The sequence below is a fragment of the Neoarius graeffei genome, chromosome 16 (genome assembly GCF_027579695.1).
Source record: "Neoarius graeffei isolate fNeoGra1 chromosome 16, fNeoGra1.pri, whole genome shotgun sequence".
In the NCBI taxonomy this organism is placed as follows: domain Eukaryota; kingdom Metazoa; phylum Chordata; class Actinopteri; order Siluriformes; family Ariidae; genus Neoarius; species Neoarius graeffei.
In genome coordinates, this window is record NC_083584.1 from 55,563,691 (window position 1) to 55,588,704 (window position 25,014).

The 25,014-nt window shown below is 44.0% G+C and overlaps 1 protein-coding gene and 1 long non-coding RNA gene across 5 annotated transcripts in view; one reads left to right on the top strand and one right to left on the bottom strand.

Moving 5' to 3' along the window:
* Positions 1-25,014, top strand: part of hivep1 (HIVEP zinc finger 1) — a 114,312-nt gene that overhangs the window by 10,132 nt on the left and 79,166 nt on the right. For 3 of the 4 annotated variants that reach the window (XM_060943210.1, XM_060943212.1, XM_060943211.1), the window contains exon 2: positions 963-1,110. In XM_060943210.1, the coding sequence (XP_060799193.1) occupies positions 1,071-1,110 (40 nt within the window). In that variant the 5' untranslated portion in view covers positions 963-1,070. The remainder of the gene's footprint in view (positions 1-962; positions 1,111-25,014) is intronic. The other variant, XM_060943213.1, reaches the window with a different exon arrangement.
* Positions 19,482-24,726, bottom strand: LOC132900125 (uncharacterized). The gene is made up of 2 exons (XR_009656754.1): positions 24,378-24,726; positions 19,482-20,014 (listed from the first exon to the last, which is right to left on the bottom strand). It is a non-coding gene; the product is annotated as an uncharacterized LOC132900125 (long non-coding RNA).

A 25,014-nucleotide genomic window follows, 5' to 3' on the forward strand; every position in this document is an offset into this window, starting at 1 on the left:
TTGGCCAGAAATGAAATGTAGTTAAAACCCAAACAAATGAGCTCCTTTAGTTTTAAATATTTCACCGTATTAAGATTAGTTGATAGAAGATTGTGGTTAAAAATAATTCGTACCATCACCTTTCCGACTGTAGTGTGCCATCAACTCAAAATCCAACGTGTTGTTGTTCTCAGCCGAATTGTACAGAACACACACTGATTTGATTTATTTAATATATTTCCTCGTCGCCTCTGATATTTAATTCCTGGCCTGACCAACCCCTGTTGGGTTTCTGAATCCTTTCAGCAGGTCGGTGTTGGATTTAACCCGGGTTTCAGTGCTGTGAGATGTGAATCTGCACATGCAGAATGCAGACGTTCGCTACACTACAGATCTGCTGTGAATGATGGATGTGTGAAAATGTTAAGCAGTAGTGCTCTAAAGGCTTTTTCATTGTTTTGTCTTCAAAGTTTGTGAAATGAGGCTGTGTTTGACTCATGGGTTTTGAGGGATTTAAACCTTTACACATGGAGATAGAAACCTCTCCTGTAGCATTAATAGGCACGATTCCAGAGATAAAAGAACATTGTTAGTGTTCTTCGTCAGTATGAGCTGCGTTTTTGCCAGTGCGTAAAGCAGGTGTGTATGTGTGTGTCTCACTTGTACATGGCATTCAGCTAGCATTCCCAAGAATAACAAGCAGCAGAGATGAATGCTGAGGTGGAGACCAGTGTTCTCATTTCTGAGTCGCACTTTCCAGCATTGACCAGTAGAGGCAGACACTGATAAGTCCTCTCTTAGTTTGTCATATAGAGAAAAATAAAGAGTGAGTGCCCACAGCATGTAAAGGAAAACTGCACCACTCACAAAACTGTTCATCTCAGACTTCCACGTGTATTCAGTCACAGCCTGATTCTGATTGAAATCTTTTTGTGTATGTTTCCTGAGGCAGATATTTTTATTTGTGTGTCTTTTGCTTGTAGGCCAGGAGTTTCTGGCCTCAGTGAATTTCTGGGAACATCTGTGTTCTAGCCAGCGTCCTGCCCTACAATGTGTAACTGAATGAGCCAGACCAGACGGGAGAAAGAAAAATGCCACGTACCAAGCAGAACAACCCCAAAAACCTCAAAGGTAAGCAGGTCCTCAGGCAGGGCACAATGAACACTTTTGTGGCTTCTGATTTCATTTCTGATCAAAAATGAAACTGTTGAATTTCTCTGAGTGGTGCATGAATAGATGAGAGGGGCCAGTTGTGTCACACAGCCTCTTGTGTCCCCCTCCCTCCCCCTCCTCCTCACATACAGTGCACTGTACAAATCTCTGGGAATACACAATTTACCTACCATATCCGGTTGATTGGGTGTGTGTCTGTATTTAAATGCACAGTGACATGCATGTGCACTGCTTATCCCGGTACCTATGATATGATGTGCTGGACTTTTGGGATTTGCTGTATAATAGTGTTGATTAGATGTTCTCGATACTGCACTATGACTTTACCTTTGGATTTGAAGCTTTTTTTTAGACTTTTGTAGGTGTGATGATGGGGATGTAAATATCTCCGAAAATACGTAGAAACCCACATTTTTGGACACTTGCTTGTCTTACATGCACACTGAGACGTTGCTGCAGCTGTTCTGGCCAAACAAAAGGGATTTATTGACATTCGAGTCACTGCTTGCTATCACACAGAAGAGCCAAAGGAGTTAGTTGTTACTTTCATAATAATAATAATAATAATAATAATAATAACAGACAGGAGAGCTGAGAGTTCCCTGTGTTGTGTTCAATGTACTGATGTCATGGAAACGGAGGGAACCTCCCTCGCTCAGTCACACACTCACACTCACTCTCACACACTTCCTGCAGCAAGCCATAATCATTGCATGCAGCCTCAAAGTACAAAGCTTTTATTGTCCTGTCAGTCTGCTTCACTTCCAGGGTGTATCACATGGCTGTCATGTTTTATTGCCAGGTGAAAGATGTGTTGCACACGTGTGTGTGTGTGTGTGTGGTGGGTGTTTCAGAAGTGAGCAGGAACGTTGATGTGATCTGCTATGTGGATAAACATTCAGGAAGTGAGGCATGCACAGTCCTTGCTAGGGTACCTGTGTTTACGTTGCTAAGCACATGGAGCAGCACACATGCTAGCGCCTATACAACTGGCTTTACTGCCACATTACAGCTGTCCTTCCTGAGTGATTTGCATTGCAAAAATAAATGCAAATAAGTCTGTGATTTAGCATAAACGTAGTCATTTTATCTACTAATGTCATGGTGTGAAACTGTTCAGGCAAACCAGAAGCTGAAGTGTAAGTAGGACTGTTCGATGTACAGTGTTCTGTGTAAAATATAATGTATAACATATTATTATACATACGGGCCACTTTTTCCATGGAATAAAAACATATATTCTATTCCCTTCTAGTGGGTTTATTGATGGCATGTAATATTGTTATCATATCGCTTATCTTCCATGCATTACGCCACTCTCCCCAATAGAGAATGAGCATGCAATATTGTTATAATATTGCACGTTGTCAGGACAACATGACGTCACACATCGGCGCTCATGTGACGATCCAATGACAACTTTTGTGCTGTGCATGCACACAATCATTTCTTTGTCGGCTGGGAAGGAGAGAAGACGGGGTTAATCCAGTGCTCGGTTTAAGCACCAAGTAAATAAATAAACTGAAACTAAATACGCGCTGAACACCTAAAAGGCTACCAAAATGTCATTATATCTTCATGCATATTTACAAGAGAAAAACATACCAACGGATATCGAAAACTGGAAAAGGGACACGTCGGAGATGTAAAAATTCCATGCTAGCGAGTGACTGTGACAGTTTGTAAATAAACATGGCCATGAGGTTTGCTTCATTAAAAGCAGAAGATTTTGAGATAATTTTGGCTGCCAGGTTGCTCCATTGTGTGTAGTTGGTGATGTTGATTTTAAAAGTAACTAAGTAAATTACAAAGGGAAAATAATAATAATAGTAATATTCGGCTTGGCTGCTCAGGCATTGGCCTGCGCTAACACTATGGCTGGCTAGAAGGTAACTGGACTGCCGTGCTAACAGCACCAAGTCACAGGTAAGCTTGCGTTGGCCTTCAAGAATACTGATATGAAGAGAGTGTGTATGTACTGTATAATAATAATAATAATAATAATAATAATAATATTGGCTGGCTTTTTTTCGTGGTATATCAGATGTATTCCATTGAGCTACTCATCTTTGGCTCATTCAGTATCATGCTAGCTGAATGGAATATATCTGATAGACCACTCAAAGCCAGCCAATATTATTTAAATGTACACTATATGGCGAAAGGTTTCTGGTCACCTCACCATCATATCCATATATCCTTGTTGAACATCTCATTCCAGATTTATTCACCTTTGCTGTTATAATAAGCTCCACTCTTCTGTGGAAGGTTTTCCACTAGATTTTGGGGTGTGGCTCTGGGGATTTGTGTTCATTCAGCTCAGCTATAAGAGCATTAATGAGATCAGACACTGATGTTGTGATGTTGAGGTTCCAGTTCATCCAAAAGGTGTTCAGTGGGGTTGAGTTCAGTCAGGGGTCTGTCGAGTTCTTCACTCCAACCTTCACACGCCATGTCTTCATGGAGCTCACTTTGTGTACAGGGGAATCGTCATGCTTCCAAATTTTTGGGGAAGAAACACATATGGGTGTCATGGTCGGGGGTGCACATAGTTTTGGCTGTATAGTGTAAATGTGTCTTGTATTGCATCCTTCAAGCTGTTGCATCTTGGGGTTTTGCATCTCTGAACAACTATTTGAAGTTTTGCAAATGTGGTGATGTATAGCATAGACCTGTTTCCTGCTCTGGAGGAGTATTTTTAGTCTTTCAAGAGTATGGAAAAATTTGCCCCTGGAAAGTTTCTACACAAGCCTAAGAAAAGTTTTATGCATTTAAATGCAACATAAAATGTGGAAACACTGGAAAATAGAGCTCCAGAAAATTCTGACATGGAAGCTCTGGATGGTGTAAAACATGAATGTTAGCTCTGCACTGAGCTGCAGGCATTTTGTCTCCATGATCCTGATGATTTAAAGAGATGGTTTAGAACTGCACATCAAGGGAATTAAATAAGTAATGCATGTGTTGGGGTGGCACGGTGGTGTAGTGGTTAGCGCTGTCGCCTCACTGCAAGAAGGTCCAGGTTCGAGCCCCATGGCCGGCGAGGGCCTTTCTGTGTGGAGTTTGCATGTTCTCCCCGTGTCCGCGTGGGTTTCCTCCAGGTGCTCCGGTTTCCCCCACAGTCCAAAGACATGCAGGTTAGGTTAACTGGTGACTCTAAATTGACCGTAGGTGTGAATGTGAGTGTGAATGGTTGTCTGTGTCTATGTGTCAGCCCTGTGATGACCTGGCGACTTGTCCAGGGTGTACCCCGCCTTTCGCCTGTAGTCAGCTGGGATAGGCTCCAGCTTGCCTGCGACCCTGTAGAACAGGATAAAGCGGCTAGAGATAATGAGATGAGATGAGATGCATGTGTTGTGAAGTTTCCAGTCCAGAATAGAGAAAATGTCCAGGGCAAAAGCATGATGAGGAAGAAGAAGCACATCAGGGAGAAACAGGAGCGCTTCTGAGCTCACATGTGTCCTGGAGTAAAATTGGGCTCACTTTTATCCCAGTGTTTTATCCATTCTGTGTAATATTGAGAACTTCTCCAGTCATCATGTACATGGACACATGCAGCAGTCAGGCTTCAGCAGTCAAGCAAGATTTTATAGTCAAGCTCCATAAGCTGTTAGTGTAGTGAAGTTACAGGCTTCGGGTCTGCTCAAAGCAGCTAAATCGATGAGTCCATTCCAAAAGGTTATGTTGTAATTCTGTAATTCCATAATCCAGAAGTTGGAGGTTAAATATTTCTGCCCATGTTCCACCTGACATAGCAGCATGTTAATGATCAACAGGCTTGTGCACTGACCTCCTGAGAGCGCTGGGCTTTGGGAAGCATGAAGAATGCTTATCCTCCGCAGTGAGATGGGCATAATATCAGAGCTCTTACTCATCGTTGGTTAATGAATGGGAAACAGAGGACAAACTGATGTAACTAATTTGGCCCAGTTTAGCCTGTCCAAAACTAATGCATCTGGGCACTGATCCACATGCAGACTGAGTCAGTATGTTTACATGCACATCCAAATCGAGCTGCTGTCGGTAATCGAGCAAAGGGTCCCAGCAGGGGTGCCAGAGAAATCCAATCCTACATGCACACAAAGAAATCGAGCTATTGTGTGAGGTACATTGTGCACCCGAGCCACAGGTGGCGCTACACGCCCCATCGTGTTGGTACACTTCCGGTTGTCATCATGAAGAAGAGCTACTCAAGAGTATAAACAAAGTTATCAGTTCCGTGTTCACAAGAAATTTTACTGGTCTAAATCACTACAAATTGCTCTAATGACAGATTTGATGACATTTCCTGTACATTTTATTTATCTTTTTATTACATCCACCTGCCAAGGGACTACAGGCGGAAATTAGCATGTACTGCTATAACCTGGTACAGACATCTGTCCTTCCCACAAGGATAATGTTTAATTTGTACACTGTCCCTTTTAAAAATAAAATAAACTCTAAACTCTAAGAAGAGTGTTTGTAGTTTGTATGCACGAACAGAAGTGTTCCTAATAAAGTGGGCGGCTAAGGTGACGTGTCATGCCGACCGAGGCTGTTTTTTTTTTTTTTTTCCGACCGAGGCTGTTGTGTTTCCCGCTTGTGGTCTCGTCACTCGTCACTTCCGGAAGGGGCAGTGCTGAAGTAAGTAGCTGGACTACGTAGCTCGATAGGGTATACGTGCACTAAGTAGCTCGGCAAAAATCGCATAATCTAGGTCGTGTAGCTCGATTACGAGAAATCAAGTTCGGTTCAATTTCAGCCTAGCTAAGGTGTTTCCATGCCATTTAGAACTTCGATTTCAGTCGAGCAACGGCAGAAATTCGATTTTCTCTATGTGCATGTAAACGCACTGAGTGATGCTGGAAATGGATGTAGGTGAAGGTTAAACCTGTGTATTACGATGTAATGATCTGACTGGTTTGTAAAATTTAAGTTAATTATCTGACTCCAATTCATTAATGTAACTGATTCCAAGCAATAACATTTTTAGTTAAAGTGCTGGGAGTGTAACATCTCCACATTCAATCCTATGTTTAAAGAAATGTAATTTTATAATACTGAGCCTTTCAGTGGAGTGATGCTACTTTGTAGAGGATTTTGTGCATTTATTAAGCCATTATTCTCTTAGCACTGAGGTTTGACTGCCTTCATTTAAACCTGCAAGTATTAGCCCTTTTATATTTACTTGTCAGAAGCCTATTTCATACTTGTCTAACACATCATTACTTTCATCTACTCAAACAAATCTGTCTAGGAATGAAGTTAGAATTTGATGCCTACAACACATTCAAAAAAAGTTGGGACAGAGGCAAAATAAGACTGAAAAGTTTAGAGGATAGTCAAGTAACACCATTTTGGAAGATTCCACAATAAGCAGGTTAACTGGTAACATGATTGGGTATTAAAGGAGCAGCACCAAAGGCTCAGTCTTTGCAAGCAAGGATAGGGTGTGGCTCAGTCCTTTGTGCCAAAATTCATGAGTGAATTATTAGTCTATTCAAAAAGAAAATTTCTCAACACAAGAATTTAGGTTTTTCAAACTCTACAGAATATAATATTGTGAAAAGAGTCAGGGAATTTGGAGACATCTCAGTGCGTAAAGGGTGAGGTTAGAAACCACTGTTGAATGTGCATGACCTTCACTGCCTGAGAAACTGTCATGCTAACATGACAAATATAGCTACATGGGCTTGGGAGTACTTCAGAAAACTGCTGTCACTTAACACAGTCTGCTGCTGCATCCAGAAATGCAACCTGAAACTGGATTACACAAGGAGGAAGCCATTCATCAGTTCTATGCAGAAACAACGCAATTTCTCTGGGCCCAAACTCATCTCGGATGGACCAAAAGACAGTGGAAATGTGTGCTGTGGCCAGATGAGTCCACATTTCAGCTTGTTTTCAGGAAAACTGGACGTTGGGTTCTCAGCACCAAAGGTGAACATGATCGTCCAGTTTGTTATCAGAGAAATGTGCAAAAGCCAGCATCTGTGATGGTATGGGGGGAATCAGTGCCCACAGCATGGGTGAGTTGCATGTGTGTGAAGGCACCATTGATATATTGGGGCATATACTGGAATTTTAGAGAGACATATTCATCAAGGCAGTGTCACATCCCGGGAAGTCTGATTATTTGAGCAGGACAATGCCAGGCCTCATTCTGCATGGACTACAACAGTGTGGCCTCGTAGACACAGAGTGCATGTGCTTGACTGGCCTGCTGCCATTCCAGATCTGTCACCTACTGAGAATATATGGCGCATCATGAAGAGGAGAATCAGACGACGGCAACCACAGACTCTTGAGCAGCTGAAGTCTTGTATCAAGCAAGAATGGAGAAAAAATCCAATTGCAAAACTGCAACAATCAGTATCCTCAGATTCATATGATTTAAAATGTGTTATTAAAAGGAAAGGTGATGTAATACAATGGTAATAATGCCTGTGTCCCAACTTTTTTTTGAGTGTGTTGCAGGCATCAAATTCTGTCTTTGTTTATATTTACAAAATACAATTAAGTTGGTCAGTGAAACTATTAAATCTTTTCTATGTACTTTTGTGAGTTAAATAAAGGTTCATGTGAACTAACAAATGACAGATTCTTTTTTTTTTTTTTTTTGCATTTTGGAAATGGGGTTAATACTTTACTCTTATGTCTTTAAAGACAGTTATCTGCACCTGAGGATTATCTTTGGATTGAGCTGTAACCATTTGGCCTAAAATATTACATGACAATCTTTAATTGCCTTTAGTCATACTAATCATGGCAATGGGTGGTTGGTTTCAACTTTGGCAGTAGATATGTTGGCATTCTTTCAACCCTCCTTAATCTTTCTGGGCTTGAAACCGACACTAAGTATGCACTGGCTTGTGCAACCCCAGTGGCTGGGCATTTTACCAAATCTGCATGTCTTTGAACGGTGGGGGAAACCGGAGCACCCGAAGGAAACCTGCACAGACACAGGAAGAACATGCAAACTCCACACAGAAAGGCCCCCGTCGGCCGTGAGGTTCGAGCCTGGGAACCTTCTTGCTGTGAGGCAAGAGTGCTAACCACTGCACCACCATGTTGCCAATCAGTACTGACATGGACATAAGTATAAGCTAGCAATTGTTTTCAAGATTATGTGATGTTTACAGCATTTGGCAGATGTCCTTATACAGTCCATTTGTGCCAGAGGCTCAAAGGGAACGAGGTGCAGAGAGGGGTGGGATAAACAAATTAGACTGTTTTGCTAGGCTAGGTTTTGGTTGGTAATTAGCTTAACCTGGGTCTTTAATTTGTTTGCATACATAACTATCCTGCTGAAAGTAACCATTAGAAGATGGTAAATTGTGGCCATGAAGGGATTCACATGGTCAGTAACAATACTCAAATATGTCTGTGAAGATTCTCAGTCATCCAGGTCATAGTAAACTGTGGGTGGTAAAAGAGAGCAACTGGACTTGCTTGAAGATTCTTGAAGATGTTTCACCTCTCATCTGAAAGGCTTCTTCAGTTCTGTTGGACTAATAGGGAGTATCAGGTATTTATCCTCTCATGGATGAAAAGCAATCCTAAGATGTCGTTGAGTCATCCTGTTGGTGTAGGCCACTGGGGGCTGGGTGTGAACGGCCTAGAGAGTCGTTAGGGTGATCAGTGGATTGTTGGTTCTCTCGGTCCTCCTGTGAGTCACTGAAAACAGCTGGGTTTTGGTGTGCATTCAGTTGTCTGGGAAGTGTGCCAAGGACTGCATTGTAGGTGGCTGATAAATGATGTCTTAGACCACCACCTCTGTTCAGTGATGGCCATTCCAGGTTGACAAAAATGGCTTCTTTAACTCTTCGCTCATACCAATGATCATCTCTGGCTAAAATGCGTACGTTGCAATCCTGAAATGAGTGTCCTTTATTGTTAAGATGAAGATAGACAGCAGAGTCTTGGCCTGAGGAACTGGCTCTCCTATGTTGAGCTATGTGCCTGTGAAGCGGTTGTTTAGTTTCCCCATATACGAGTCCGTGCATTCCTCACTGCACTAAATTGCATACACTACATTGTCCTGTTTGTGTCTGGCTATTCTGTCCTTAGGGTGGACCAGTTTCTGCTTCAGGGTGTTACTGGGTCTGAAATGTACCAGAATGTTGTGTTTGTAGAAGATCCTCCTGAGTTTCTCATATAGACCAGAAATGTAGGGAATGACAATGTTCTTGCATTTGTTCCTGTTATCCTCCTTGTCCAATATGTTCCTTTTTCTGCTCTTGAAGAAAGCCCAGTTGGGATACCCGCAGTTCTGAAGTGCTTTCTTGATGTGATTCTGCTCCTTCTCTTTCCCCTCTACCATTGTAGGAATGTTCTGAGCCCTGTGTTGCAAGGTCCTAATGACCCCCAGTTTGTGTTCCAGTGTGAGTCGAAAAGTAGGTACTGGTCTGTGTGTGTGGGTTTCCGGTAGACCTCGATGCTAAGGCTTCTGTCTTGTCTAATGTGTACATCACAATCCAAGAAGGCTAGATTATTCCCACTGACGTCCTCCCGAGTGAAATTGATGTTGGTATCCACTGCATTGATGTGCTTAGAGAAGGCATCCACCTCATGGGTTTTGATTTTAACCCAGGTGTCATCCACACATCTGAACCAGTGGCTGGGAGCAACTCCTGAAAAAGTGGTCAAAGCTTTATGTTCCACTTCCTCCGTGTATAGATTGGCCACAGTAGGGGACACCGGTGAGCTCATGGTGCATCCATGCTTCTGTCTGTAGAAACTTTCATTAAGCTGGAAATAGGTGGTGGTCAGGCAGAGGTCAAGCAGGGTGCAAATCTGGTCTGTGGTAAGGTTCGTTCTATCCAGTAAGGTGCTGTCTTGAAGGAGTTGTTTTCTAACAGATTCGACTGCTTCTGTGGTGGGAATGCAGGCTCAAACCCAGAACCTTCTTGCTGTGAGGTGACAGTGCTAACCACTACACCACCATGCCACCTGAAATAAATCCTTTCAGGTTTTTATTTTGCAGTTCTGGTATATTTTTAAAAGTGTTTTAGACTACTGACCAAAACTATAAAAGAATTTGCATGTTTAGTTCTTTCATAGTTCAAAAATGAAAGTTGTCCAAAATTAATTGTTAGAAAATTCTTGATGGTTACACCAGATAAATAAGACAATTTTTAGACATTTATATAGAAAACAAATGAATTATAAAAGTGACCTCATACAGGAACATGCCAAGCATGCTTCAGCTTTTTATGTGCCACTCTGTCAGTCCGGCACGCCTTGGTGCGTGCACCTGAAGGCGCGCCTCAGGCTGTGTGCGCACCCCAAATGAGCTTCAACATGCACACCGTGAACAAGGCTCCCCTGTCCTCAATCAGTGAACTAAGTGTTGGGCTATTTGAGGACTGCGCTGATGCAAAGACGGCACAAAGTATTATGCCATGTTAGTGTGCATTACTGAGCCTTGTTTTCCGTTTTTGTCATCTTCCTGGTTCCTCGACTCTTGTTCCCGATTCTAGTTCTCGTTCTCATTTTGCCTCTGATATCCTGCTTGTGCCTCGATTGACCCTTTGCCTGTTTTCACGTTTATGACCTTGCCTGCCGATTTGGACTGTTTGTTGTGTGTGTTTCCTGCACTTTATGTATATAGATCCCACTGTATTATAATAAACACTTCTGCGTTTACATCCCCCTCTCTCACGCATCTGACAGAATACTTCGCCATACCATGGATGTAGCAGATTTTTTCCAATACGCGATCCCACGCTGCTTCCGGGTTTCCCTGTCCCTGCCACTCTCCGCGTATTTTCGTCAGAAGACTGGCTGGAGTTCCCCAGAAGTCTACTATGGAATATATCACCCGATAGGATTCAAGCTACAGTGTGATCTCTTCTACGAGAACCTCCAAGAGCCCAAGCCACCCAAACCCATCTGGGTAAGCTTCGTATTGACATTCATTTTTGGACAAGCACGCAGATGGGTTGACTATCTAATTCGGGTGGAACACCTGTGCCTTCATAACTTTCAGACTTTCTTTGCCATGCTTGAGTTTATTTTTGATTCATTAGTAAAGGAGGAACCACTTGAAAATTTTTGGGGAGGGGCAATCGAGCCCGAGGCTGACCTAGCTGAGTAGGCCGGCACTCCAGAGCTCCCTCCTGTGGTTGACGTTGTTGAGGAGGTTGTTGCTCTAGAGCACCTCCTAAAGGCAACCACTCCAGTGGCTGACTCAGCTGAGGAGACCGTTGTTCCAGAGCTCCCCCCAGTGGCTGATATAGAGGCAGCAGAGGAGGCTGTTTCATTAGAGCCAGCAGCTGCTCCTGTTCCAGCACCTGTTCCTGTTTCTGTGCCAGCACCTGTTCCTGTTCTAGCGCCTACTCCCGAGCCAGAGGTGTCTGCTCCCGTGCCAGAGCCCACGCCACAGCCAGCGCTGGAGCCCACTCCTGTGCCAGTATCTGCTTCAGATCCAGTGCCTGCTCCAGAGCCCTCTACGATGCCGGAGCCCAGTCCAGAGCCAGAGCCGTCTCCAGAGCCTGAGTCCTCGTCATCTTCAGAACTAGAGCCCAAGTCCTTCTTGTCTTCAGAGCTCGAGCCCAAATCCAGTCCAGAGTCCCTGTCATCTACAAAGCTCGAACCTGAATCCAGTCCAGAGTCCATGTCAAGTCCAGAGGTCAAGCCTACTCCTAGCCTAGAATCCAAGTCATGTCCAGAGCCTGAGCCCAAACCCCCACCGGGGCCAAGTATTATGGACTTTTCGCTCCAGGAGGGAGCTCTTTGGGAGGGGGTTCTGTCAGTCCGGTGTGCCTTGGCGCGTGCATCTGAAGGCGCACCTCGGGCTGTGCATGTGCCTCAAACGAGCTCCAGCACACGCGCCGTGAACAAGGCTCCCCTGTCCTCAATCAGTGAACTAAATTTTGGGCTATTTAAGGACTGCACTGATGCAAAGATGGCACAAAGTATTACGCCACGTTAGTGTGCATTACCAAGCCTTGTTTCCCATTTTTGTCATCTTCCTGGTTCCTCGACCCTTGTTCCCAATTCTAGTTCTCGATCTCGTTTTGCCTCCGATATCCTGTTTGCGCCTCGATTGACCCTTTGCCTGTTTTCACGTTTATGACCTTGCCTGCTGATTTGGACTGTTTGTTAGATTAGATTAGATTAAATAAAACTTCATTGATCCCTTTGGGCGGGTTCCCTCAGGGAAATTAAGATTCCAGCAGCATCATTACAGATAAACAAAGAAAATAGAGAAAACTTCTAGATAAATTAAAATAAATTATTTACATATACAAATATAAAAAGAATAAGATATGGGGAAGAGAGGGGGGGAAGGAGGGAAGGGGGGCAGCTGCAGGAAAGATATTGCACTTTATATTGCACATGATATTGCACATTGTCCGGTATTGCTTATTGTTAGGCTAAGCTACTGCTCCTTCCCATCCTCTGTCGTCCTGTTACCCCTCCTCCCACCCAGAGAGGAGTTGTACAGTCTGATGGCATGAGGGACAAAGGAGTTTTTAAGTCTGTTCGTTCCGCACTTGGGAAGGAGCATTCTGTCACTGAACAGGCTCCTCTGGTTGCTGATGACGGTGTGCAGAGGGTGACTGGCATCGTCCATGATGTTCAATAGTTCGTCCATAGATCTCTTCTCTGCCACCGTCACCAGAGAGTCCAGCTTCATGCCGACCACAGAGCCGGCCCGCCTGATCAGTTTGTCCAGCCTGGATGTGTCCTTCTTGGATGTGCTGCCCCCCCAGCACACCACGGTGTAAAACAGGACACTGGTGACCACAGACTGATAGAACATCCACAGGAGTTTCCTGCAGATGTTAAAGGATCGCAGCCTCCTAAGGAAGTATAGCCTGCTCTGTCCCTTCCTGTATAAGTGTTTGGTGTTGCAAGTCCAGTCCAGCTTGCTGTCCAGTCACAGCCCGAGGTACTTGTAGGAATCCACAGCCTCCACCTTGACTCCCTCGATCAGAACTGGTCGTGACCTTGATCTGGACCTCCCAAAGTCAATGACCAGCTCCTTGGTCTTCAAGGTGTTGAACTGCAGATGGTTCCTGTTGCACCACACAGCAAAGTCCCTCACCAGGCTCCTATACTCCTCCTCTCTGTCATCACTGATACACCCAACGATGGCTGTGTCATCGGCAAACTTCTGAATGTGACACAGCTCCGAGTTGTAGCAGAAGTCCACGGTGTACAGGGTGAAGAGAAGAGGGGCCAGCACCATGCCCTGGGGTGCTCCAGTGCTGCTAATCACAGTGTCAGACGTGATGTCCTTCAGCCTGACATACTGCGGCCTGTCAGTGAGGTAGCTGGAGATCCAGGTGACCAGGCGGGGGTCCACTCGCATCCTGTTCAGTTTGTCCTGAAGTAATAGGGGCTGGATGGTGTTGAAGGCACTTGAGAAGTCCAAGAAGAGGATCTTCACTGTGCCATTTCCCTTATCCAGATGCGAGTGGGCTCGGTGTAGCAGGTAGAGGATGGCGTCTTCCACACCAACACCTGCCTGGTACGCAAACTGCAGACAGTCCTGGGCATGTTGTATCTGGGGTCTGAGAAGGCTGAGGAAGAGCTGCTCCAACATCTTCATCAGATGTGAAGTGAGTGCCACCGGTCGGAAGTCGTTCAGCTAGCTGGGCTGATTCTTTTTGGGAACTGGAACGATACATTATGTCTTCCAGAGGGTTGGCACTCTCCCCAGCTGCAGGCTGAGGTTGAAGATGCGTTGGAGTGGTTCATCCAGTTCAGCAGCACAGGTCTGCAGTAGTCGGGGACACACCTTGTCTGGGCCTGCTGCTTTCCTGGGGTGAAGCTTCCTCAGTTGACCTCTGACCTGGTCTGCAGTAATACATGGAGGAGTCTGTGTTGAGGTGGGGGAGGAGGGGGAGGAGGAGGCTGCTGTGATGACTGGGGGGAGGTGTGTTGAGGGAAGAAGGAGAGATGGCTGCAGTGAGGGAGAGGGTGGGGGGGACGTGGGCTGGTTGAACCGATTGAAAAAGTGATTCAACTCATTCACCCTCTCCACTGTCCCCTCAACGACTCTGGTCTTTGTATTGTGGCCTGTGATGGTTTTCACACCTTCCCAGACCTCCTTCATGCTGTTCTCCTTCAGCTTCTGCTCCACCTTTCTCCTGTAGCTGTCCTTAGCTTCCCTCACGTAGCGTTTTACCTCCTGCTGTGCTGCTTTCATTGCCTCCCTATCCCTGCTCGTGAAGGTGGCCTTCTTCCTGTTGAGGACAGCTTTGACTTCTTGTGTTACCCATGGCTTGTTATTAGGGTAACACCATACAGTCTTAGCGAGGGAGACCACGTCTGCACAGAAGTTAAGGTAATCCGTCAGACGGTGTGTCAGCCCCTCTATGTCCTCACAGTGTGGGCTAAGCAGCACATCCCAGTCCGTGATGTCATAGCAGTCCCTGAGGGCATCTTCCATTTCAGGGGACCACCTCCTGATGGAGCTAGTTGTTGCAGGCTGCCTTTGAACCAGGGGGGTGTACTCCGGCTGTAGAAGAACCAGGTTGTGGTCAGACTTCCCTAGTGGGGGGAGGGGTGTGACTCTGTATGCATCCCTCACATTAGCATACTAGCACATTAGCAATTGTCCTGTTGTTCCTTGTTGGACAATCCACAGCCTGGTAAAAAGCAGCCAAAGTAGAGTCCAAAGTAGCATGATTAAAGTCCCCAGAAATGATCATAAATGCCTCAGGGTGCTGTGTCTGCAGCCTTGCTGTGACAGAGTGAATCCTCTCACGTGCAGCGGCTGCATCTGCCCTTGGAGGGATGTAAACACAGATGGTGATCACGTGACTGAACTCCCTCAGCAGATAATATGGCCGCAGGCTAACGGCTAGCAGCTCCAAGTCCGGGCAACATAAAACTGTCTTTACGGAGATATGTCCCGGGTTACACCAGCGGTTGTTAACATAAATGATGAGTCCCCCACCTTTGCTTTTCCTGCATGTGTTAGTGTCTCTGTCGGTTCTCACAGCAGTGAATCCCCGCAGGTCCATGTTAGCATCCAGTACAACGTGTGTTAGCCATGTCTCCGTAAAGATAAATAAGCTGCTCTCCCGGTAAATCCGCTGGTTGTTCAGAGCAGATAGCTCGTCGACTTTATTCGGCAGCGAGCTCACATTCCCCATGATAACGGAGGGAATGGATGGTTTGTAGCGCCGCCGGTTGTCCGCTAGCCTAGCCTTTAGCTTAGCTCCAGCCTTGTAGCCCCTGGGTTTCCTCCTCAGCTCAGCCAGGATGGGGTGTTGTATCCCGGCTCGTCCCATTGTTTTCAGGGCCAACAGCTCCTCTCTTGAAAAAGTGAGAAAACTGGCTCCTGGTTGCGTGTTAAAGTTAAATATATCCATGTTATATAGTAAAACACACTATGTCTTCGTAAGAAGAGCAGAAAAGTAAAAAAAAGGTGGAAAAAAGAGGTTTAAAGAGCTAAAAACTACAGAGCTACTGGAGAGGCAGCCATCTCACACAGCGCCCATACGTATAAATTATGACATTGCCTGCTGATTTGGACTGTTTGTTGCTGTGTGTGTTTCCTGCACTTTATGTATATAGATCGCACTATATACATCTGCATTTACATCCGCCTCTCTCGCGCATCTGACACACTCCATAGTTGCCATATCACTGTCATGTGGCATGATTTCAAGAAAACAGTACATATTCTATTAGTGTATAACCCCAAATCAGAAAAGTTGGGACAGTATGTTGAAATTAAAAATGAAAACAGTGGTTTGTAAATAATCTTTGACCTGTACTGCACTCAAAAAATGTTTTACCTTGTGAATTTTATTTTTTCAAAATAAACACTTTTGATTCTTGTAACACATTTAAAAAAAAAAGTTGGGACAGTAAAGCATTTACCACTTTATAATGTTGCCATTCCTGCTCACAACACTTAAAAGATGTTTAGGGACTGAAGACACCAAGTGAAGTGTTTCAGGTGTGATTTTGTCCCAGTCTTCCTCAAACAGGTCTTAAGGTGTATAAGAGTTAATGCTCCATCACAGAAGTGTAAGTTAGCTTTGCCAAGGGCACTGACACAACCCCATACCATGACACACCCTGGCTTTTGGACCTGTTGCTGGTAACAGTCTGGATGGTCCTTTTCGTCTTTGGTCCGGAGGACACGGTATCCATTTCTTAGAAAAAATGCCTGGAACACTGATTCATCTGACCATAATGCACGTTTCCACTGTGTGATGGTCCATTCCAGATGCCTCGGAACCCAGAGAAGTTGACAGTGCTTCTGGACACAGTTAACATAAGGTTTCCTTTTTACACAGTAAAGTTTTAACTAATGTTTGTGGATGTAACTCTGTATTGTAGAGTTTGACAAAGGTTTTCCAAAGTAATCCCAAGCCCATGTGGTTATATCAGCTATAGGTGAATAATTTGTTTCTTGATGCAGTGCTGTCTGAGGGATCAGAAATCACAGGTGTTCAGGTTAGGCTTGAGCCCTTGCCCTTTACACACCGAAATTCCTCCAGATTCCTTGAATGGTTTAATGATATGATGCACCATAAAAGGTGAAATATCCAAATCCCTTCCTATCTTTCTTTGAGGAACAATGTTTTTCAACATTTCAATAATTTTCTCACACATTTGTTGACAAACTGGAAATCCTCAGCCCATCTTTGCTTCTCAAAGACTAAAGGCCTCTGCATGCTCTTGCGACAAGGCTTTCGCAGATAACTTTTCGCAGACAGTTGTAATTTATTGTTGAGCGGGGATAATAGGCGTGCGCGATGTTATTCACCGGCACAACGCAAGGGGGCGCAAAGTCGCTAGGAGTAGTTGGTGGGTGTGGTTAATGGAGTGTTTATCCTCCGGTTACTTATAATGACTAGAACTTTTTTTTTTATAATGACTAGAACTGGAGTCGTATAGATGTACGTACTTCCTCAATCAACCGCTCTTCGTGCTGCTCCAGCTTCGCTCGTGTTTTTAAAAATGCCGGTCGTGAAAACAAACCAAACCGGGAAAGTAGGGAAGCGGAAGTGCGTGTACAGCAGATGTAGAGTGGACCAATCAGAGCCCTCTTGTCTGCGGCGCTGTCTGCGAGGCTTCTGTGGTGGTCACAATTTTTGGGAGGTGCGCGCAGAGCGTCTGCGAAGGTGGGGGGGCTACGCAGACACTATCTGCGACACCGTCTGCGAGGACTGGGTTGTCAGCATAAATTGGCCTTAAGCCTTTCCTGGATACTGATTTTGTACCAAATCATGATTACAGTCCCCTGTTGACATCACCTGTTTCAAATTACATCCTTATTTAATTGTTTTACCTCATTACTAGTGCTAAATTGCCCCGTCCCAATTTCCTTTGGAATGTATTGCAGGCCTGAAATGCATTAATGGATGTATTTTAACAAATTAAATTAAGTTGATCAACAAAACATGAAATATATTGGGTTCATTCTGTCTGCAATGAAATACAAGTCAAAATAAATTTAGAAGTCACGGCTTTCTTTTTTATTTGTATTTTTCCAAACCGTCCCGACTTTTTCTGACTTGGGGTGGTATTTTTATTATGTTTGTGATAATGCACATCTGTGTGATGAAGTCCTGTTTTGCTTTATGGTTAATTCCGTGTCTGTTGAAATGGAGCGAACTGGAAAACATCATGTGGCAGAAGCAAACAAACAAAAAAAAAATCATGTGGTGTGACCACTGTCTGTGATGGACATGTCTGCTGTTGTCTCTTTCTGTGCTTTTATACTGAGCTTATGATTTATTACAGTTTTCATTTGGAACAGATTTTAGGCATTTAATTTGATTTTCTGCTATTTCAGTTGATATTTGAGGGTTTATATATATATATTTTTTAAAGATATTTTTTGGGCTTTTTTCACCTTTATTGGATAGGACAGTGTAGAGACAGGAAATGAGCAGGAGAAAGAGAGACGGGGAGGGATCGGGAAATGACCTCGGGTCGGAATCGAACCTGGGTCCCCGGATTTATGGTATGGCACCTTATCCACCTGAGCCACGACGCCCCCAGGGTTTATATTTCATATACTGTGTTTTAGTCTTCGGGAGTGTTACTTGATTCTGTTTTCTAATTTCTTGATTTTGAAATTTCAAATTCATCAGACCCCACTGTTTATAGGGATGTGAGCTATGATAAAGACTTGTTTTCCAGTGTGGTGTTTGTTTTGTTTTGATTTGAATTTTTTTAATGAAATGTATCATATGTAAAAGCAGAGGTGAATCAGAGCCTGGCTGTGATTGTGTGCAAAATTACAGAGGGAGGGAGAGGAGGTCAACTATCAACTCTGGATCTGGCGGATTTTTACATGTTGTGTCATGCTGGTGACGCCAAACCAGTATTTCCGCTCACTGTACCTTACAATTAGTGTGCAAAGGCAGCGGAGTCTACGCACAGGGAATCTCTCTCTCTCTCTCTCTCTCTCAAGGCTGGAATTACCCTCTGTTTTAGCAACCGTAACTATAACAGATGTACTGTCACAGGTTCAGCCCCGTATGTTTAACTCTCTGCAGCTCTAACGCAAGTGTGTGCGTGTGTGTGTGTGTGTGCAATTGGAGAATATGAAAGCAGAGGGGAAGCCTTCTCTTTTTATTTCGGAAAGCACTCTCTTTTTTTTATCGTAAAAGGAGGAAATGAGGTGCTGTTGTGTGTCAGCTTGTGAGACTTGAAGGAAGTCCACAAAAGGATTGCTCATGTGCAGCAGTGCTACCAAATTATTGCTGTACTAAAAACATTGTAAAACCCAGAGGCACAAGTGTTTCCATGAGCTGCCACAGCAATGCTACATTCCTGTGAAGAGCGGCTTCGCCGAGTGTAAGACGTGCCATGACTGATCTGAAAGGAGGATATATATTTTAATTGAACTGTTTTCATACTCTGAGCAATATGAAATGAGATTGAGTCATGTGTTTCTCTGTCCCAAGTGGTTCATCTAATTCCTTTAGATTGGTTCCTCCTGGAGATGTTAACTCTCAAATATAAAGAGCACAAGCTCTGTGTCTTCCTCCCATCTTGTCTGTTTTTCCTCTTTCTTTTGTTCTCTCTCTCTCTCTCTCTCTCTTTTTCTTCCACCCCCTCACAGAGCCTGAACCCTGTTCAGACTTTCATTTTGAATGTCTGTCAAACTCTGACTGTTTATCAGACTAGGGTGACTAATAACGAACCAACACCACCCACCTGCTATAGGCTGAAAGACCTCAGTGTGTGTGTGTGTGCGTGCGTGTGTGCACGCGCACGCTTGTGCTGTAGCTCGTGTTGTGCATTGATTCAGAAAATTCTATTTCTGTATCATGCCTGGTGACTTAAATACTTGTAGCTGGTGTGATCTGTAGGAGGAGGATGTGATTATATTGAAGGATAATTCACACAATTCATGCTATAGATGTAACACACATTCTTTATCGTCAGTTGACAAACACCTCATACGTAAATACACATGCAGAGACCCACTTCTAAATGTGTTGTGTAGGGTCGGCTCACGCGTTGTTTGTCATTCTGACAGATCTGTGCTTCTGTGGAGATTTTAATTTCATGACGTCCAACAAACCTAAATAATTTAGCTCTGCTGTCATAGCTCTCACTGTCATAGCCCATGTCCGAGCCAGGCTCATCAGCATGTTTGTAAGGTATCACGAGGCGTATCTGAATCGCAGGGGTGTCTGTGTTTTACAGCACTCATGGAGCCACAAAATGAAAGAACAGTGATGTACATAACTGCAAACATCTTTCTGATGATTCTTTCTTCCTGAGTTTATTGATCAGCGGAGATGTTCACATTGTTGAGTTTGTGTATGTTGGATCTTTATGGTCAAGCTGGAATTCCACTTCTGGCTGTGTTGTAGCTGCTTCAGCAAGGCAGACCATCTGAGGAAGAGGAGGAGGAGGAGGTGGTGGTGTTGTCATCGTAGTACTAAAAAAAATGGAATACATTTCCAATGAGGAAAAGCAGCAGGATAACTGGAATGCAGGTTCAAATTGTGTCATCATTTTCAGTGGCATTGATTTTAGAAAAAAAAAGGATACAGATGAAAACATAATACAGAAATGGCTTATACAGTCAACTGCTGTGTTCTGTAGGAATGCATGAAATTTAAAAACCGAGCCCCAAACACTGGGAGTGAGTTATTTCTGACTGGAATGGTGGTTTTCATGGGGGTGGTGTGTGTGTGTGTGTGTGTCTACTGAACCGGCAGTGTCTAATGGTTTGCACAAGAGATGCCCGATGTATCAGTTGCTAGGGCAACGGAAGCTGTGTGTGTGTGTGTGTGTGTGTGTGTGCAGGTGCGGTACCTTAGGTCCAACTGGCAGACTGAAAAGGGAAGGTGGGGAAGGCAGGGGCAGATAAGAGATTGTGTCTTTTTGTGGGGTGTTGGCCGAGTGGCCAGCTGTGGGTGAGGAGAAAGATGGAGTAGTGAAAGAGGAAAAGTGTTAAGAGCAAAAGAGAGAAGACAGGAGGATAATTTTAGTACTCTGGGGCAGAGCACACGATAAGTTCAGAGAAAAGGGGATAAGTGACACGTTTTAGAGAGGTACAATGACCATTGTAGAATTTCTGTAGCTGAGCCCAGAAATCTTGGCTCCTCCCTCTGCTCATAATGAATTAATCGTTTCTCATCCCTTTTTCAGATCCTTCACGGTTCAGACCCCTCATGTGACACATTAAACACACGAGAACATTGTGCTCTGCGTTGTGATTCACTAAACCACTGCAGCGTTTCAGAATCGTAGTGAACGGAGACACAGTTGGAATATGACTTTGGCCCTGTCGGATTTATGTATATGCACAAGACCCTGTTGTCTAAATTGTTTATTAATGACTTGTGCTTCCACCTGCTGCCTCTATTAACATCATCTCATGTACACACACACACACGCACCAGTGTTCTCTCCATCTTCATATCTCTTTGCTTCAGTACCTGCTCTCTGAGAGAGGGCAAGAGAAACACGTTTTTCCAGGGGTTTGATTGAGCTTTGTGTTTTGTGTCCAGATGAACTTGTGTGTGTACACGTGCATGTGTGTGGATGGAATCAGCTCTGAGATGCTTAATGGTTTCAGTAGAAAAAAGAAAAGAGGAAGAGATTCTTGACCTCTCTCAAGCTGCCCGGCTGAAAGTCGTACTAATGAGCATCTCTATTGACTAATGATACACCTGTAACCCTGTAGTCATGAGCACGCAGCCGTGATTGCTGGTAACGTACCCACGTAGTTTAACTGGTTGTATCAGTCCCTTGATTGTCTTTTACATGAACAATGTCTTCTCAATATAACGCATAATCAATTCTAAGCAAAAACTAATATGGCTTAAACTTAACGATAGCTTTCTAGCCAATTCGTGTACATTTCTTTGTGGGTTACATTGTGAAGGATAAAGTTGGATCTTTTGGTACTTGTGTCACTGTTTGAGCTGTAGCCCTTGCATACTGCTGTTCTGTTCGTACTCCCACCATCAACAACATAATCCTTGAATCCCAATTTTATTATTTTTTGACTTGCCTCCTCCATGATGGCTGCCTCATGCGTTGACCTCTGCTGGTCTGCTGTGTTCTACTAGGTTTCCAGGTTTGCACACATTTGCAACAGAAATCACCCAATCATGCTTCCAAAACAAAACGTAACTTCTCAATATCTAGAAAAATGCAAATATTTAATTAAAAAAAAAAGTCAAAGTCCTTTCGAGTCATTTGTCTCAAGTCATGAATACCAAGTCAAAGTTGAGTTGAGTCATTTATCAATGTTAGTCAAGCAAGTTGATTCCAATTTGTGACTCAAGTCTGACTCGAGTAAAGTCATGTGACTCGAGTCCCCCTAACTCTGCTTTCAAGTGTGTTGGGGTGTGTCTTTTCACCCAAATCGTGTGACAGGAGACAAATGAAAGAAAAATACTGAATACAATTGTGAGGAATTTTTAAAATAAACAACCCATCAGTCTGAAGTGTCCGTAGCGGTAACTATAGTTTATTTTATTTAGAAAATACAGTACCAGTCAAGGCGGCATGGTGGTGTAGTGGTTAGCGCTGTCGCCTCACAGTAAGAAGGTCCTGGGTTCGAGCCCCGGGGCCGGCGAGGGCCTTTCTGTGTGGAGTTTGCATGTTCTCCCCATGTCCGCGTGGGTTTCCTCCGGGTGCTCCAGTTTCCCCCACAGTCCAAAGACATGCAGGTTAGGTTAACTGGTGACTCTAAATTGACCGTAGGTGTGAATGGTTGTCTGTGTCTATGTGTCAGCCCTGTGATGACCTGGCGACTTGTCCAGGGTGTACCCCGCCTTTCGCCCGTAGTCAGCTGGGATAGGCTCCAGCTTGCCTGCGACCCTGTAGAAGGATAAAGCGTCTAGAGATAATGAGATGAGATGAGTACCAGTCAAAAGTTTTGACTCACTGACTCATTACTATGAAGTTGTGATTGTATAAGTATTCAACCCCAGTTTCTGTAAAACTCCTAAATTAGTTCTAGTGCAGTCCCTTGCCATCAGAAAGTCACTTCATTTGTTGAATTATGTGAAGAGAGAGTCTAGGTGGAAGGAAAGTGTCACATTATCTCAATATGAATCTGCTTTTTCCACCAAAAGCCACTGGATAAAGGGGACATTTGTAACAGAAACAACAAAGAAGCCAAGACTGACCCTGAGAGAGCAGGAATGATCTACAGCTCAGATAAGGGAAGCTGTTTTAGCCTTCATGGAAGAGTTCTGAGAAGAGTTCTGAGTTTTTCCATTAGGGAAAAAAAACAGAACAAAAAAACATACTGGGAAACGTGTGTGTGTGTGGGGGGGGGGGGGGGGGGGGGGGCGTGTGTGTGTGTTTTAAGTTCTCTGGTCTGGTTCGACCAAAACTGAACTTTTTGGCCTTGGAACAAAAGGCTACATTTGACAGAAACACAACACTGCTGATATCATTCTGAGAACACCTTTTCCACAGTGAAGCATGCTGGTGGTAGCATTGTGTTGCATGGATGCTTTTCAGTAGGAGGGACTGGGAAACTGGACAGGGTAGAGGGGAAGATGTATGGAGCCAAATACAGAGCAATCCTAGAAGCTGTAGCTTCACCTTCTAACAGAAAAATGACTCTGGCAAAGCTATTATTATTATTATTATTATTATTAAGTTACATTTCTATAGCCCTTCCACAATCTCAAGGTTGCTTTACAGAAGGGAAAAAAAAACCCTCTAATCAGTAAGAGAGGAAGAGATCATGGAAGAGAGAAGGCTTCAACTGAGATTTGAAAGTAAGAGAAAGAAGAGCAGTCAATGGGGAGATTGAGGAAGAGAATTCCAGTGTTTGGGGCAATGGCACTGAAGGACCTGCCCCCCATGGTGGAAAGTCTGGTGTGTGGGACAGCAAGTAGGTTGTTGCTAGAAGACCTTAGTGAGCGAGAGGAAGCGTAGGGGGTCAGGAGTTCCCTAAGGTAGATAAGAGCAAGATTATCCAGGGCTCTGAAAGAGACCAGCAAGATTTTAAATGTGATCCGGGACAGAACTGGTAGAGAGAGGATGGGGTGATGTGAGCAGAGCATTGAGTATGAGTTAGAACTCTAGCTGCAGAGTTCTGAATATACTGTAGGTTTTGTAAAGATTTTGCAGGAAGGCCTATGAAGAGTGAATTACAGTAATCTAAATGGGACATAATGAAAGCATGAACCATGAGTCAGAAGGGGATGAAGATGAGCAATGTTACAGAGGTGGAAGAATGCTTAATATGCGTAGCACTGGAGTGGCTCAAAACCAAGAACTTGAACCCCTCAAAGACAGATGCACATCTGAGAGTTCAGTTGTGCAGAACCAGACCCACTGGTCGACAGGAATGTGGAAAAACGTGATCTGGTCAGGTGAGGGATACCATATTCTTAAGGTCATCTGAAATTTTTGAACTTTTTTTATTGTGCATGGTATTTTCCTTTGTCCCACAGGAACAATATCATGCGGACAAGATGTGATCATTTTGACATGCTGAGGGTCATTTTCCTCCATTTTAGAACCGTTTTCCTACCTCTTGAGGTAAACAGTATGGCCCGATGGAAATAGCTGAATGCGAGGAGCTTGAACTAATTAGCATAACTATGGAACTGCGTCACACCAAGATGGCAACATGCAGAAAACATCGTGACACTGCATCGACCTCGAGAGTTTTGAGTCGCAGGAATGTAATTTGTGGTTGATATTCGCGAATAGATCCATGAAACAAAAGATGAATATATATTTTCTCTGTTACTGCTTTTGTTATCGTTTTTCTCTGTAAGATCAAAACATTAGGTGTATAACTCCATACTCAGACTCACCAGTCCAAGAAAAGCGGTGCACATTCTTTGTCAGATTTCGCGCCTGTTTCATCCTTCAGTTGATTCCAGCTGTCGATGTGTCCTGTCACGAAAATTCTTACAGACAGCCTTTTGGTTTCCATCGATTTTCTGGCGCACTTTCTAACTGATTCACTTTCATATTTTCCTTTTCTTTTCCATTGGCTTTTAGCTGGCGGGAGAGCGGAGTCCGGCATGTTTGCCCATGCCAACTTGTTTTGTTTAAAAGTAAGTGAGACACACCCCATGGTGGTCACATGATATCGTTGCTCACTTGCTTGAAAACAAGCTCAAAATGCTTCCAGCCATGCTCCTGGCTATTAGCAATGAAGGTAACTAGCTAAACACTATAAGAATTTATTGCTGTTTACTAGTGCTGGCTAAACCCCAGCACCAGAAGCTTGTATAATCAACATGCTACTAGCGATGCCCCTTGAAACACTCACAGTCTTCAAAAAGATAGCAGTTATCATCTGGGTCCCTTCACTACTTCTTCACTAGTTCTGCACCAGCAGTGAAACATTCAGGCACAATCTAGAATGTGATAGAAATCTTCTGTGAAAGGTAAAAGGAAAACTAGGAATAAGACACAGAACGAGATGTCAAGTAAGTGAAGGTT